Source organism: Zootoca vivipara, chromosome 10 (genome assembly GCF_965207765.1).
Source record: "Zootoca vivipara chromosome 10, rZooViv2.hap1.1, whole genome shotgun sequence".
Lineage (NCBI taxonomy): Eukaryota > Metazoa > Chordata > Lepidosauria > Squamata > Lacertidae > Zootoca > Zootoca vivipara.
Genome location: NC_142593.1, coordinates 54,751,788 through 54,766,302, shown reverse-complemented (window position 1 = coordinate 54,766,302; position 14,515 = coordinate 54,751,788). Strand labels below are relative to the sequence as shown.

At 48.7% G+C, this 14,515-nt stretch overlaps 1 protein-coding gene across 1 annotated transcript in view; it reads right to left on the bottom strand.

The window, feature by feature from the left end:
• The window catches only part of EPG5 (ectopic P-granules 5 autophagy tethering factor), a 63,287-nt gene that overhangs the window by 26,413 nt on the left and 22,359 nt on the right, over positions 1 to 14,515 (bottom strand). The window contains exons 19-29 of the mRNA XM_060280379.2: positions 13,977 to 14,174; positions 12,116 to 12,226; positions 11,135 to 11,254; positions 10,843 to 11,009; positions 9,753 to 9,980; positions 8,079 to 8,202; positions 6,761 to 6,905; positions 5,047 to 5,218; positions 4,555 to 4,717; positions 3,718 to 3,860; positions 3,094 to 3,250 (exon numbers count right to left, since the gene is read on the bottom strand). Coding sequence (XP_060136362.1) covers positions 3,094 to 3,250; positions 3,718 to 3,860; positions 4,555 to 4,717; positions 5,047 to 5,218; positions 6,761 to 6,905; positions 8,079 to 8,202; positions 9,753 to 9,980; positions 10,843 to 11,009; positions 11,135 to 11,254; positions 12,116 to 12,226; positions 13,977 to 14,174 — 1,728 coding nt within the window. The remainder of the gene's footprint in view (positions 1 to 3,093; positions 3,251 to 3,717; positions 3,861 to 4,554; positions 4,718 to 5,046; positions 5,219 to 6,760; positions 6,906 to 8,078; positions 8,203 to 9,752; positions 9,981 to 10,842; positions 11,010 to 11,134; positions 11,255 to 12,115; positions 12,227 to 13,976; positions 14,175 to 14,515) is intronic.

The window sequence follows — 14,515 nt, the reverse complement described above, 5'->3', positions numbered from 1 at the left end:
CATACAGGTGGTTCTCCTTCAGGCGCTGCAACACCTCCCTGACATCTTTCACATGCTGCACTGGGTCATCGGAATAGATAAGGATGTCATCCAGGAAGACCAAGCATTTCCTGAAGAGGAGGGACCCCAGGACGTGGTGCATGAAGGCCTGGAAGCATGCTGAGCCCCCTTGCAACCCGAAGGGCATCACCAGATATTCAAAAGAGCCCAGAGGCGTGAACATCGTGGTTTTCCATTCATCGCCTTCTCGGATCCTGATCAAATTGTACGCCCCCCTCAGGTCTAGCTTGGTGAAAATCTTGCCCCTGCGTGCCGCTGTCAGGAGATCATCCACCCTGGGCATGGGGAACGCCACTGGCTCTGTCACTGAATTCAGCCGTCTAAAATCCACCACAAGACGGCGCTGTTGCGTGTCTTTCTTGTCCACCCAGAAGACCGGGCTGCCCCCTGCTGCCTTGCTTTCTCTGATGAACCCCCGCTTGAGGTTCTTGTCGATGAAAGCGCGCAGATCCTCCAGTTCCTGGTCTGACATGGCGTACAGCTTGGCTGGGGGTATAGTTGCCCCTGGCACCAGGTTGATCTGGCAGTCAAAAGGCCTGTGCGGGGGTAGGTGGTCGGACTCCGCTTCGCTGAAGACCTCCTGCAGGTCCCAGTACAGCTTGGGTATCGCCTCACCCCCTTTGACGTGCATGGTGGCCACCGTGGCTATTGGAGGCCCCTCCCCTGGTTGGTGCTGCATGCAATGTTCCAGACAAAAGTCCGACCCAAACGTGATGCATCTCTGGTGCCAACTGATGGAGGGGTCGTGGCGCGCCAGCCAGCTCATGCCCAAGACGATGGGGGGGTCTGAGATGGTGGTGACGTTGAATGCCAGTGTTTCTGAGTGCCTTCCCACCGTCATTCTCATGGGGGGGGGTTTGATGAGTGATGGCCCCTCCCAGCAGCTCTCTGCCGTCAATGGTTGCCACGTGCAGAGGAAAATCCAGCTGCAGAAGCTGGATCTGGTGCTCTTCTGCAAAGTTTCTCGAGAAGAAGTTGGCTGAGGCACCACTGTCAATTAGGGCGAGGACCGTCAGGGGATAGCCATTTGGGAGCGTGAGCGTCACTTCTAGAACCACTCCTGCTCTGGGAGGGGTGGGCTGGCTCTGCTCCTCTCTGTGCGGGTGGGTGGGCTGGGGCTGTTGTCTGCTGACTGTGCCTGGCTGCTGCCCCTTGTCTCCTGCAGCCAGGCTTTCCCGTTTCCCTGCTGTGGTGCTGCGTCAGTGGGGGAGGGCACAACCGTTCCCGCCTTTCCTTGCCACTCCCTGCGATGTGGGCAGTCTCTGACGAGATGCTGGGGGGAGTTGCAGAGAAAGCAATTCCCACCCCTTCCCTCCTTGCGTCTTGGCGCCGCTGGGGTTTGAAAAGCCCGCGCGCGCGCGCTATCAATCTGCATGGGTTCCTGGTCCTGGCTGGCCCCAGGCGTGGCTTGAAAGGGTTGTTGGGGGAGTGGCTTCTCCTGCGACCGTGGGAACCAAGCCCGCTTTGCGCGCGTTGCTTGCTTGTCGCTCCACCGGGATTCCTGTCTCACCCCCACCGCCAGAGCCGCTTTGCTCAGCTGATCCATATTACTGGGCTTTGGACCTCTCGAGAGCTCATCCTTCACCTCCTCATGCAACCCCAAGTAGAACGCCGCTTGCATTGGGGGTGACTCTAGTTCCCACCCCAATCTGTGCACCAGCATGGTGAATTTCGCCCAATACGCGCGAACTGTCATATTTCCTTGGCGTAAATTATGAAGTTCCTCCTTAGTCTGGTCCATATGACTATCGGACGAATACATCGTTTTCAAACCTTCTAGAAAAAGTTTGACATTCTTCATGCAAGGATTCTTTGTTGCGATTAACGGTCTTAGCCACTCCCTGGCTGCCCCGGTAAGGTGCTCCACAATAAACGCTACCCGGTGCTCATCATCAGGGAACTCATCGTGGTGCAGCTCAAGAGCATACACAATCTCAGTCTCAAAGCCCTGATATTCCCTCGGGTCTCCATTGAACTTGCTTACTAGGGTCCCGGCTCTCCTTCCTGGCAGCACTTGGACTTGGGGTGCCCCTCCCGCCTTGTTTTTCTCTGCATCCAGCTTGTTTTGGAGGTCTACCGCCACCGCCCTTAATTCCTGCTCTCTTTCCTGTAGCGCTCTCACCTGTTCCGCAAGTTGTAGCTGGTCGTCCTGGACCTTCTTAGTCTCTTCTTTAGCTGCCTTCAATTCCCCCTGCGCCTGCAGCGACAGCTGCTGCAGTTCTTGCTGGGCTTGCTCCGCGATCTGCCGCCATCTCTCCGCCTCTGACACGCTCATCCCGGCAACTCCAAAGTAGCCCAAAAAAGGATTCGGAGGTTGCTGTCACAGTGGCCGGAGTGGGCTACTTCAGAGTAACGACGCTACGCAGCTCTGCATTTTATTCTTTTATTGGTGCTGCGTATTTACAGTGCTGAAGTCATTGCTATTTACACGGAGTGATGTGGTCAGTCGGTTTCAGAACCTCCGAATGGCTTTTGGCGCGTCTTTCTCCAACACAAAAGCTTTGGCAGACCCATCCTCTTTCCCCTCCTCTTTCTGCGTAATTCCGGAGTTGGGGGGATGGGTCTCCCCCCCTTATTCGCCCCTTCCTGTCCCACCTGGGACCCTGGCTCCTCTACCTTGCCTGAGCCTCGGCCCAGACTTCCTGCTTCCCCACTGGCATCGGAACTCTCTCTGCTTTCCCCTGTGCTCGGGGATGGGCTTGAACTCAGGAGGGGAGGGACTTCGCGATATCCCCTGTCCCTCACAAAAATGAACCATGGAAAGAGAAGAAGGGAAGCCACTGATTTAAGGCTGTCTAAATGATTGTCTTGAAATGTAAATTAGAAAAACTTAATAAAAACTATTTTTAAAAAAGGGGGGGAAAGAAAAGTGGTGTTGATCCTCCTTTCAAATTTATTTATGAGGTTTAATTTCATGGCTGCATGGATATCATCAAGAAGGTGGTAAGGAGGTGTAAGTTAGGCCTAAAGCGTCCATGACAAAGAAAACATTTGCAACAAGCAAAAAAAGAATTCTAGGCCAGACCAGCTTACTTGGCCAAGGATCTCAACGCAGGAGGTGAAGAACTGCCTCGTAGGCGGATGCCGTTGTGTTTCGTCACAGACAAATCCTACCACGGAAAAGAACAGGTGGATCCCGACTCTGTGAATCCCGGCCGTAGGCTGAAGCTTGTAGATATTTATCAAAGCTCTGTACAAAACCAAATGAAATTAGGAAACATATTATACAGGAAGCCACACTGCAGTCACTCAACCTGCTGCCCATTCTGGGAAGCTCTTTGCATGATCAGACATCTCTTAAAATGTCATAATCAAATTTTGCACGATAGTTCTCAAGTTGAAAGCAGCTTTCACCTGTGTTTCAGATACATTAGAAGTGGCCTTTTAAGAATACATTTGAAGGGGTTGTGAGGGGCTGTGGTATGAAGGAGGAGAGGCTATAAAGAACCGGGACCAGAACCAAACCTTGCATAGAGTCCTTTGGGCCCTGCCCATGGCCTGATGCACAAAGGTTTTTTTGCTGTATCCCACCAAACAGAAAGTTTGAGCTAGATTCCAGCTGTATGGCTGAGGTTTCCATCACTGGACATCATCAGGATCCGAGAGAGAGACAGACAGACAGACAGACAGACAGACAGACATGCCCCAGCAACTTACGTTATAAAGTTTTCCATGTGCACAGCGGCTTCCACCACACTCAAAGAAGGGGGCTGAGTGGCCTCTGCTTGCAGCTGCTTCACTTCTTTCTTCAGCGCATGAAGCTGGTGACTGATGGCTTCGTTTTTGTGCTTCCCTTCAAACTTAAAGAGCGAACAGTGAGTTACAGCAGGGCCCACACAAGGCGTGCAGCATCACAGAGGCCCAGAATGTGCCTCTGACACAGAATCTCCCCCTGGAATTTTTAGAGCAAGTATGTGGTATCCAGATACTAGAGTCCCAGCTCCTGCCAACCTAGCAGTTCGAAAGCACGTCAAAGTGCAAGTAGATAAATAAGTATCGCTGCAGCAGGAAGGTAAACGGCGTTTCCGTGTGCTGCTCTGGTTCGCCAGAAGCAGCTTAGTCATGCTGGCCACATGACCTGGAAGATGTACGCCGGCTCCCTCGGCCAATAACGCGAGATGAGCACCACAACCCGAGTCGGTCACGACTGGACTTAATGGTCAGGGGCCCCTTTACCTTTATCTAGTATCCATAGGCTAGAGGAAAAAGTGTTCATGTGTGTGTGTTGTGGGGATCAGAGTGTTGGACCTGGGAGACCAGATTTCAACTCCCAAACTCACCCACGAAGCTCACTGGGTGACGCTTGACCAGTGCCTTGGGGGTTCCCCAGCGGATTCCTCCCACCATCCCTCTGCGCCCAACCAGTCTAGGACATTGCTAAGTTGAATACATACAACCCATGTACTCAACAACCCACCCCATAGTGCTTAGAAATGAGGGCGTGGGGCTGGTCGCGGCCCTCAAACGGCAGAAGGGAGAGGTGTCTGTTCCAACCTGGACTGTCACGAGAGCTGCTCCCTGGCAACTTTTCCCAGAGCTGCCCCGACACTCCAGATGGTGAGTAACTTGCTCTTCTCTGTTGCTGTAAAGTTTTGGCAGCGTGTCCAGGATCTCGCTGTTGAAAGCAACTTGCTGGGACTCTCGGAGCACCGCAGACCTGAAAAACCAATAACGGCAGCAAACCCATACATTAAGCAAAATAATAATAATAATAATAGAGCTCTCCTCAAACGTTTAGGCTAGCAGGCACATGGGGTTCTTTTTCTAGCCATGGATACCGCACATAAGAAAGAAGAGGGGGAAGTGATGCCCCAAAGGTTTGCAGGCAGCACCCACAGCTCCTAACACAGGCCTGCCGCAGGGTTTCTCCCTTCCCAAAGGAAGAGAGGGAGGAGGCAGCGTGGAGGCTGGGCTACACTTAAAGGGGCTCAACACAACGCAGCGGAGAGATGCACAAAGACAACGACAAGGAAGCCTGTGTCTCACTTGGCACGGTGCTGCAGGATGCTGAGGTTGCCGCAAACCAGCTCTTTGGCTTCTCTCTGATTCGCCAAGCTAGCGGGAGAAATAGCAGGCACGGGAGCTTTCATCGGCTGAAGGGGGAGAGGGGGCTGGGGGGCGTCGTACTTCTTTAAGCTGCTGACAATCCTCTCTTTGGCTGAAAGGGAAGAGACATGTGAAGCAATCACCAGCTTTCTGGTTGATCAGCAAAAAGTAGAAAACAAAATTGGCGCCGAGAAATCGTTTCACACCTAAAAGAAGGTCTCTAGCGCTCTCTGAACTTCTGCCCAATGCCACTCGTTGCTGCCCCTCTGCAAAACTAAAACACCACACTTTATAACGCGGGATCAACTGGATTCCCCACCAGCGCCTCCTGGCTCCCCCAGTTACTCTTTAATTCTACTGAGCAGGTTATCTGACAAACCTGGATATCAAACTGTGGTCTGAGTCTGGTTTGCTTTAACTACAGTCATACCTCATGTTGCGTCCGCTTCAGGTTACGTGTTTTCATGTTGCGTCCCACAGCAACCCGTAAGTACCGGAACGGGTTGCTTCTGGGTTTCGCCGCTCGCGCATGCACAGAAGTGCTAAATCGCGCTTCATGCATGTGCAGAAGCGCTAAATCGTGACGCGCGCGTGCAAGGACAAGGCACTTCAGCTTGCATCAGTTCCGTGTTACGGATGGGCCTCCCGAATGAACATTTAACCTTAAAAAGCTTCCCTATACAGGGCTGCCTTCAGATGTTTCCTAAATGTTATATGATTACTCATCTCAACACCTGATGGGAGGGCATTCCACTACCAAAAAGTCCCTCTGCCTGGTACTAAGCTCTTCCTATGACTGCCAATTTCAAAACATGGGGCTCCATCCCATTTTAGTTCCGCTCAGAATGGACCTGTTAAAATTAATGGGCATGACTAACCATCATCCATTGATTTCAATGGGCCAACCTTGAGTAGAACTTTATGGGCTACAACTCAGAAGACCTGAGCAGACTAAACATGCAGAGCTTTTAGCCAATTATCAAGCAAGTAGATTTAGATAATCTACTCACCCTTCTCAGGAATGAATGAATGTATGAATTGATTTAATTCATTCGTTCGTTCATTCATTCATAGCACCCTTTAACACAAGATCTTAGGGCTGTTCACAGAATAAAACACAGGATAAAACATGTAAATAAGTAAAACAAAACAGCAAAATAATACCCCCCACCTACCCTACTCTACTCTGAAAGCAAGATTAATGTAAGAATACCAAAGTGGAAACAACATGAAGATCATTTCTTTCAGCGGTCTCCCATTATGACGAGAAGTTCGCCTACTCACTATTCTGAGCAATTTTTTTTAAAAAAAAAAAAAACTAAAAATGCAAGAGTGCATTACACTAAAAAGACTTGTATAGTTTTGCAGAAACAGATGACAGGGATTGGCAAATCAGAATTGTAGGCTCAGCGTAGGTTTATCAAGAAGACCTACTTAGGGAACAAAATTTCGTGCGAGCGTTTTAATCTAAGTGGGTTATTACTCTCCAAAAAGAGGGCATTTGTAAATATAATTAGAGTAACAAATGCCTTTTCTCTATTAACGATCCAAAACAGCTGCACCATTAAAGTACTGCAAGCAAAAGTCTCAGTTAAAGCACTGACATCTTGTTGTTGTTGTTGTTCTGTTTCTTAGCACCGTGAGCGTTGCTTACCTAGCAGAGGGTCGGTGAAGTCTGTCTGCGCAGACAAAGTACTTGAGGCTGCATGCGATTCTACCTTGACTTGAAACCAAGAGTCCAGCACTTCCTGGAATTCGTGTTGAACGCGCTCAACGTCCACAAACTCTATCCACAAATCCTATGACGGGATGAGAGAAAAGAAACACAGGTGGGCAAATATGGATGGCCGTGGAAGGGAATCCTCCCAGTCTCTTTTACATCACGGCGGCGGGGGCATCGGATATGAGAAGAGAAGAGAAGCAGAGCAACAGAGAACATTCCACTGGTGTCCATCTCATGGTCTGTTGTGGTTTCTCATAACCTCAACCCCTCCACGAGGAATGAAATGGCAACCTCTCCCCAAAGGGGCGTAGCTTGCATGGAGCTCCTCCCCAATCCAGGTGAGGTCTGACCAGAGCGGAATACAGTGGTACTATTACTTCCCTTGATCTAGATGCTATACTCCTATTGATGCAGCCCAGAATTGCATTGGCTTTTTTAGCTGCTGCATCACCAAGACTCCTAGATCCTTTTCACATGTACTGCTCACAAGCCAGGTGTCTCCCATCCTGTATTTGTGCCTTTCATTTTTTTTTGCCCAAGTGTAGTACTTATTTGAAGTCACCACTTCAAATAAGATCCTAAAGGCTAGGCTCCCATGAGGGACAAGTGCTGTACACATACCTCTGACGGAATTGCCTATTCAGACATCATCCAAGCCACTCAAGTCCAAAAAGCACTTGGGAGTGTTATGGAAGAAATTGGGGTTGGCTTTTGCAGTCAAGGGACTCGGTGTCCTCTAAGTCCATTATAGGTCAGAGAAGAATGGATGGAGGCAGGATCCGGTGAAAGCAAGGCAGATCTTTACTTTTTTCTGTTGCTACAGAGCCCTCCCCGCCCCCCAAACACACACACCTGGGCAGGGCAATTTCTAAAGTCTTTAAAAGTTCTTCCACACTTTTGCCCCGGGTCCTTGGACTACAACTCCCATCAACCCCAGCCTGAGGGTTGCAGTCCTCTAGAGGGCACCCAGCAAGTGAAGGCTGGCTTCCAGTACACGAAAAAGATACACTACATTAAAATGGACCCACTAGAATGATCATTTACATAAAAAATCACAAGGAGATCAATAAGCTGAAAGTCGTCTGGAATAGGCAGGTTTCTGCCAGAGTCCAAGAAGAGTAAAGTGTTGGGGGTTGACAGATTTTCCAGGGAATGGCAACCCGCGAAGTTAATTGTTAAGTTGGAGGTGTATTACGGGGGACGGACGGGGCAGAGTTATAGCAACCTCACCTTTGACCCTCCACATTACCTGCTGGTTCTGCATGATCTTGGCGAGCCTGTGGGCATCATATTGCTTTGGTAAGGAGGGGATATACGTGTCCCCCTTCTGAAAGTTCTCTTCCTCCAGCCACAAAACATACGTGTTGAAAAGCCTGAAAAGCATAACAAGGAGATTCAAGCTTGCACTGTGGGCCCAGCTGCGTTTCCTTGAACGTACACAAGCATCCGGTCTCCAGGTACAGAGCAAGCTGCTTCCTGCGCATTTGGTCCAGAGGTGCCAACTTGCAAGGGAGATTGAGGGGACCCAATGGCACACGACCTTGGGATGCCGGAAGGAGCCAAACATGACAGCAGCATGGTTTCAATGGCCGACAGCTCCTCTTCCTCCTGCCGCAGCCGCTGGCTGGGGGCTGCTTCCCCCTCTTTCCTATACGCATCAGGAGGAAAAGAAACCAGCCAATGAAGCCGCAGTGCGCTCAGCTTCACGCTTGGCCTCCTCCATCCCAATTTTTTAAAACATTAGGGTGGCTTGAGCACACACACACCCCATAGTAGGGGGTGGGGAAAGAGCGGAGCTCCTAGGAGCTGGCGACTCCGATTTGGTCATAATTCCAGATATGTAAGCCCAGGGGGAAAAATCTAAAAACAGTGCTCTTCAAAGTGTGTTCAAGGAAATCGTGGGCTCCTCAAATGCCTGATAGAGGTTTGTCAATGAGCAGAACAGCAAGGTCCCTTGTAAGACGGGTTTCCCATCGCTGTCACTGCGTGTCTGCAGGGTGAGCGTCTCTGGCAGGCATTCCCAAATTTTGCCAGCACCCTCCCTGAGCTGTACAGCTGGCGAAGAGGGGTGAGGGACTATGGCCTCTCTCCCTTCAGACGTCCAGCGCCGAGGGCCTTCTGGCGGTTTCCCCACCGCGAGATGTGAGGTTATGGGGAACCAGGCAGAGGGCCTTCTCAGTAGTGGTGCCTGCCCTGTGGAACGCCCTCCCACCAGATGTCAAGGAAATAAACAACTACCTGACTTTTAGAAGACATCCGAAGGCAGCCCTGTTTAGGGAAGTTTTTAATGTTTGGTGTTTTATTCTGTTTTTAGTGTTCTGTTGGGAGCTGCCCAGAGTGGCTGGAGAAACCCAGCCATATAGGCGGGGTATAAATAATAGAACTATTATTATTATTATTATTATTATTATTATTATTATTATTATTATTATTATTATCATCTCCCCGCCAGGCCACAAACCCATCCAATCAGCACCCCTCAAGAGTTCCTGCCTGCCCAGATCATGCCCTTGGACTTTGCTAATGCCTAGATGACAGTGGGGGGGGGTGTACAAAGGTAACATTCACACACATTGCTCCATTTGCTTTTGCAAAGGCCTGTGGCCTCCAGGAGGCTGCCCCCAAGCGGAAGTCACCTGTGAGCTAAAAACCCTAGAACATTTCCCAGAATCCTTTGCAGCACATAGAGGTCATTGAAGAAAGGTCATTGAAGAAAGGGTTCTCTGGAACTAAAATGCGTGGAGACCGTGCATCTAAAGCCCATCGCCATGACCTGAACCAGGATACTGAACCAGGATACTCTATTGCAAGGGATGGGTGAACTGTGATTGGAGGCATAAGGAGATGCTCCGGAAAAACAGCACCCCAGGTTCTGCTTCAGGACAAGGTCTTCTCCGGAAGAGCACGGTGGAGATATGATTACCTGACGAGCTCCTTGTGTAGTTCAGGGGAGGTCAGGTAGACCTTCTTGCCACCTCCTTTCTCTGCTAAGCTTTCACTGCCCCCTGCCAGGTTCTCCAGCCTGAGCGCTTTGCTGGCTGAGTGGTGGAAGTCTGCAGCCTCGATCAGACGATGCTTCATGTCGCTTAATAAGCCCAGGTGAGCGGGACTCTGGAAAAACCTTTTCCCAATGCATCCATCTACGGGTAACCTTCAAAAGAAGAATCTTTCTCATTTACAACCAACACAAGTGAAATCGCTTAGGAAAGTTGTAGGCCTTTTCCCTTTTGAAGAAAATGAGACTATGGTGGTCACAATGAAACTTGGCAATAGACAAATCAGTTTACTTCCGGTTCACGCCACTTTTGCAAGAGTTGTTTCGTTAAGTGTGTCCAATTTCTGCAATTTTTAAAAAAGAAAAACCCGAACGAAACGTAATAGACGTTTCTAAATATATTTGGCTATGCTGGCTCAGGCTGGTGGAGCTGAGAGCTCAACTACATCCAGAGAGAGGCAGGTTCCTGTGTCTTGATAAGGAGAAATTTCAGTTTTAACCAGGATTCCTGAGCTGCCACCTGCTCATCCCCAATACACGAACATAAAAACCTGCCTTTTACAGGTTTAACTATTTGCCTGCCTACCCCCAGTGTTGTTTGCTCTGACTGGCAGCAACTCCCCAGGGTCTCAGGCAGAAGGTCGCCTTTCTTTATCACCTACTCTAACTGACCCCTTTCAGTTGGGGAGGTTGCCAGGGATTAACAGGCGGCCTAAGGCCTTTTTTTTGCATGCAGAGCAACTCATATAATCGAAAAGCAAAATGTGTCCCCCCTTTCAATGAGCCTCCAAAAACATTCATCCCAGCTGGTATCTGAATTGATGTTATGTTGTCACTTTAAACTGCCTTTATACTTGCAGCTGTCTCCTAAAATTGTTTCTGCGCGTGCAATTGTTTTTAGCCGGTTCTTATATCTATGTCATTACAGGGTAAATCCGTTTTGAGACGCCTCGTGGGGAAGCGACACAGAAATGAAATAAATAATAATTAAATAAAAACCCTCCAGGTGTGAATTCACCCATATTGCGGCCCCGGGCGGTGGAGGTAGAGGAGGAAGAATTTCTGCCAGATGAGCGGGAGCAGCGGGTGGTCGGCGGGGGTAGCAAGGGCTTGGTGAGCCCAACGATAAATCAGCAGCCGCTGGAGAGATGGGACGATGGGCAGCTTCAGCTGGCTCTGAGCTTTCTGCAGACAGAAAAGAAAGTTGGTTGCGTCGCCTTCTTTGAAGTCAATTTCTCCCACCACGAGCTTGTTCCGGGTGCCTTTTCAGAGAAGGCATCCATCGCCTAGAGAAGACGTGTTGGTCATACCTTCAGAGCCTGATCGGGAGCCGAATTGCTGATCACCAACTCCTTTTCCACGACTCTACGAAGCTGGGAATCCTCTTCGAAGATGGACTCCATATTCAGAATGGTCCATGCAAACCAGACCTGAAAGTAATAAAAGCAAAGGCTACCAAGGGAAGAGAAGCATCTGCTTCCAGGAGGCCCATTGAGTCTCAAAACGGTTCTTCTGGGGCAGATTAAAATCAATGATTTTTTTATTTAAAAAATATTTTTTCAATGGATTTTTTCTATTTAAATTGGATTTTTCAAAATTTAAATCAGTTTTTTTTTATATAAATTGGTTTTTTTTTTAATAAAATGCCCTTTTTGGGGGGGGGGGATCTTTCTAAAGATAGTTTTCTATTTAAGTTACATTATATTCCAAAGGCTATTCATCAGGAAATAAGGATTTGTTTTAAGTTTTTCATGTGTGCTAAAACTCAGTCGTTGTTGTTGTTGTTATTTAACCACATCAGTTAACAAACATGGATACATATGCTATATTGTTATTGTTTTAGTTAAATAAATTGTTTAAATTGTTAAGAAGGAAATGATTCTTTTTCTCCTTCCAATAAAGCATAGCAGAAAAATTGTCCAAATATAAACAGTTAACTTACTAAACCGCACCATAATTTCATAATTATCTGTCTATGTATTTCTAATAGTATAACCAAATCAGTTATTTTTGATATAACTGTAAAAACTACTCTGAAAATTCATTATTCCAAAAATGAAACCTTCATCTGATTGTAAATATTAAGATTATACCAGCAAGAATGAGTCTTTCTGTAAAAAAAAACAAAAAACGATTTAAATCAAGTCTTACTGACTAGTGATTTAAATCATAATTTAAATTGTGATTTGATTTAAATCAAATCCACCCTGGTTTCTTCCCAGTGAGAGAGCAAGGCTGGGCGACACCCTCCAAGCCCATCCTAGGACGTCAACTCTATGGCACTTCCCTACCTGCGCGGGATTTGCGTTTCCCTCGATGAAGGAAGGTGTGACATTTCCGGCCACGATCCAGCTGACTAAGGAAGAGAGCAGCCCCTTGTCACAGTGGTAGCCCAAGGCATTCTAGGAAGTTTGGGTAAGAGAGAAAAGGCAGGTGAGAAGACCTTGAGCTATTGCAGGCCAGAGATTTAGGCTGAAAGGCAATGGGATTTAAGCCACAGAAGCATCTTCAGACTTTAAGAACACTCTTTTTGCCTGTTATCAGAGGTCAGGGGGACACCATTTCAAACAGCATTTGACATAACATTGTTTGACGCAATACAGTATATAGCACAGGAAAGCCAAACTCTAGTGTGAAGAGGGCAGCAACGAGGCTTAGGAGTCTGGAGAGTTTCCTAGCAGGAAGGGTTAAAGAAGATGTGCAAGTTTAGTTTGGAGAAGAGATGAAGAAGAAGCACTTCAAATATCTGAAGAGCTTTCACATGAATAGAGCAAATCTGTTCTCCGTTCCTCCAGAGGGTGACGATCAACAGGTTCAGCTTCCAAGAGTGGTGATTTTTCTTCTAAACACTAGGTCAGGCTTCCTCAACATCAGCCCTCCAGATGTTTTGGGGCTACAATTCCCATCATCCCTGACCACCACTGGTCCTGCTAGCTAGGGATTGTGGGAGTTGTAGGCCAACAACTCCTATGGGGTCACGAAGAGTCGGACACGACTAAACGACTAAACAACAACAACAGGCCAAAAACATCTGGAGGGCCAAGGTTGAGGAAGCCTGCATTAGGTCATGGGAAGAAGGAAGGGCCACGCTCATGAATTAAATAGCCACACACCCAAGAATCACAGAGTACCAGTGTTAGAAGGGATGTTGTTTAGTCGTTTAGTCGTGTCCGACTCTTTGTGACCCCATGGACCAGAGCACGCCAGGCACTCCTGTCTTGCACTGCCTCTCGCAGTTTGGTCAAACTCATGTTCGTAGCTTCGAGAACACTGTCCAACCATCTTGTCCTCTGTCGTCCCCTCCTCCTAGTGCCCTCAATCTTTCCCAACATCAGGGTCTTTCCCAAGGATTCTTCTCTTCTCATGAGGTGGCCAAAGTATTGGAGCCTCAGCTTCACGATCTGTCCTTCCAGTGAGGACTCAGGGCTGATTTCCTTAAGAATGGATAGGTTTGATCTTCTTGCAGTCCATGGGACTCTCAAGAGTCTCCTCCAGCACCATAATTCAAAAGCATCAATTCTTCGGCGATCAGCCTTCTTTATGGTCCAGCTCTCACTTCCATACATCACTACTGGGAAAACCATAGCTTTAACTATATGGACCTTTGTCGGCAAGGTGATGTCTCTGCTTTTTAAGATGCTGTCTAGGTTTGTCATTAGAAGGGATACCAAAGCTCAACAAGCCCAGCCCACTTCCAGAGCAGGGAATAGGCTACCACAGCATCCCAACACGTTCCGCATTACTTGGCCATTATTTAAATAAGAGGGGCAGATGGGAGTCATCACCCTGGGAAAGAAGCCCATCAAGGAGGAGGAGAACTCTGATTCTAAACCTCCGCTGCCTTGCTGGATATCATCAGGAGAAGAAAATTCCAGAGTGGAGTCCCTAAGACGGTTGGATGGCGCCTTGTACGCCTTCTTCCAGCAAGTCCTGCAACCAAACTGGTGCCAAAGATGTTGCTCTGCTTTCCTTTGGACCACATCAGCGAGGATGAGAGAGGAGGGTCTTGTCGTCTGGGCAGCCCAGGACCTCCAGGCCTGCACCTCCAGGGAGGGTCACCCAATGAACTGCACTCCATTGTCTCTCGAGACAGACCCTGCTAGTTAAAGCATCTCCTAACCCAGGAGGGAGAGAGGGATGGGGTGTCCGTACCTTGTGTTGCTGGTACAGCAGCTTCTGTACACAGTCCTCTTGGTTGAACTGGAAAGCGGCTTGGCACAAGTGGTCCATCAGGCAGAGCACGGCTCTCTCCTTGTGCCACAGCGGCTGGCTGGTGAGGGCCTGGACCCAGAACTCCAACACAGCCGCTGGCCCGACTCCGTTGGGAAGGCTGCTCATGAAAATGTGAGTCTGCCAAGAAAAAGGGTGGAAGGGTGAAACGGGGTCGCAATAAGGAGTGGAGAGAACCCAAACACCTGGACGGCAGCAACAAGGCGTGAGAACAGCCCTTCTTATTAAAACGCTGCCACGATTAGAGACGGATTTCTGCAGGTGACAGGAAAGCGGTCCAAAGAGTATTTGCCTGGGAATGTTCACTGCATGGGCTTCACACACACACACACACACAGAGAGAGAGAGAGAGAGAGAGAGAGAGAGAGAGAGAGAGAGAGAGAGAGAATATTCTTTTGGAGTGGGAAACTAAGGATGAAGAAGTAAAGTCAGTGATGATAAAATGGGCACAAGATATAGGT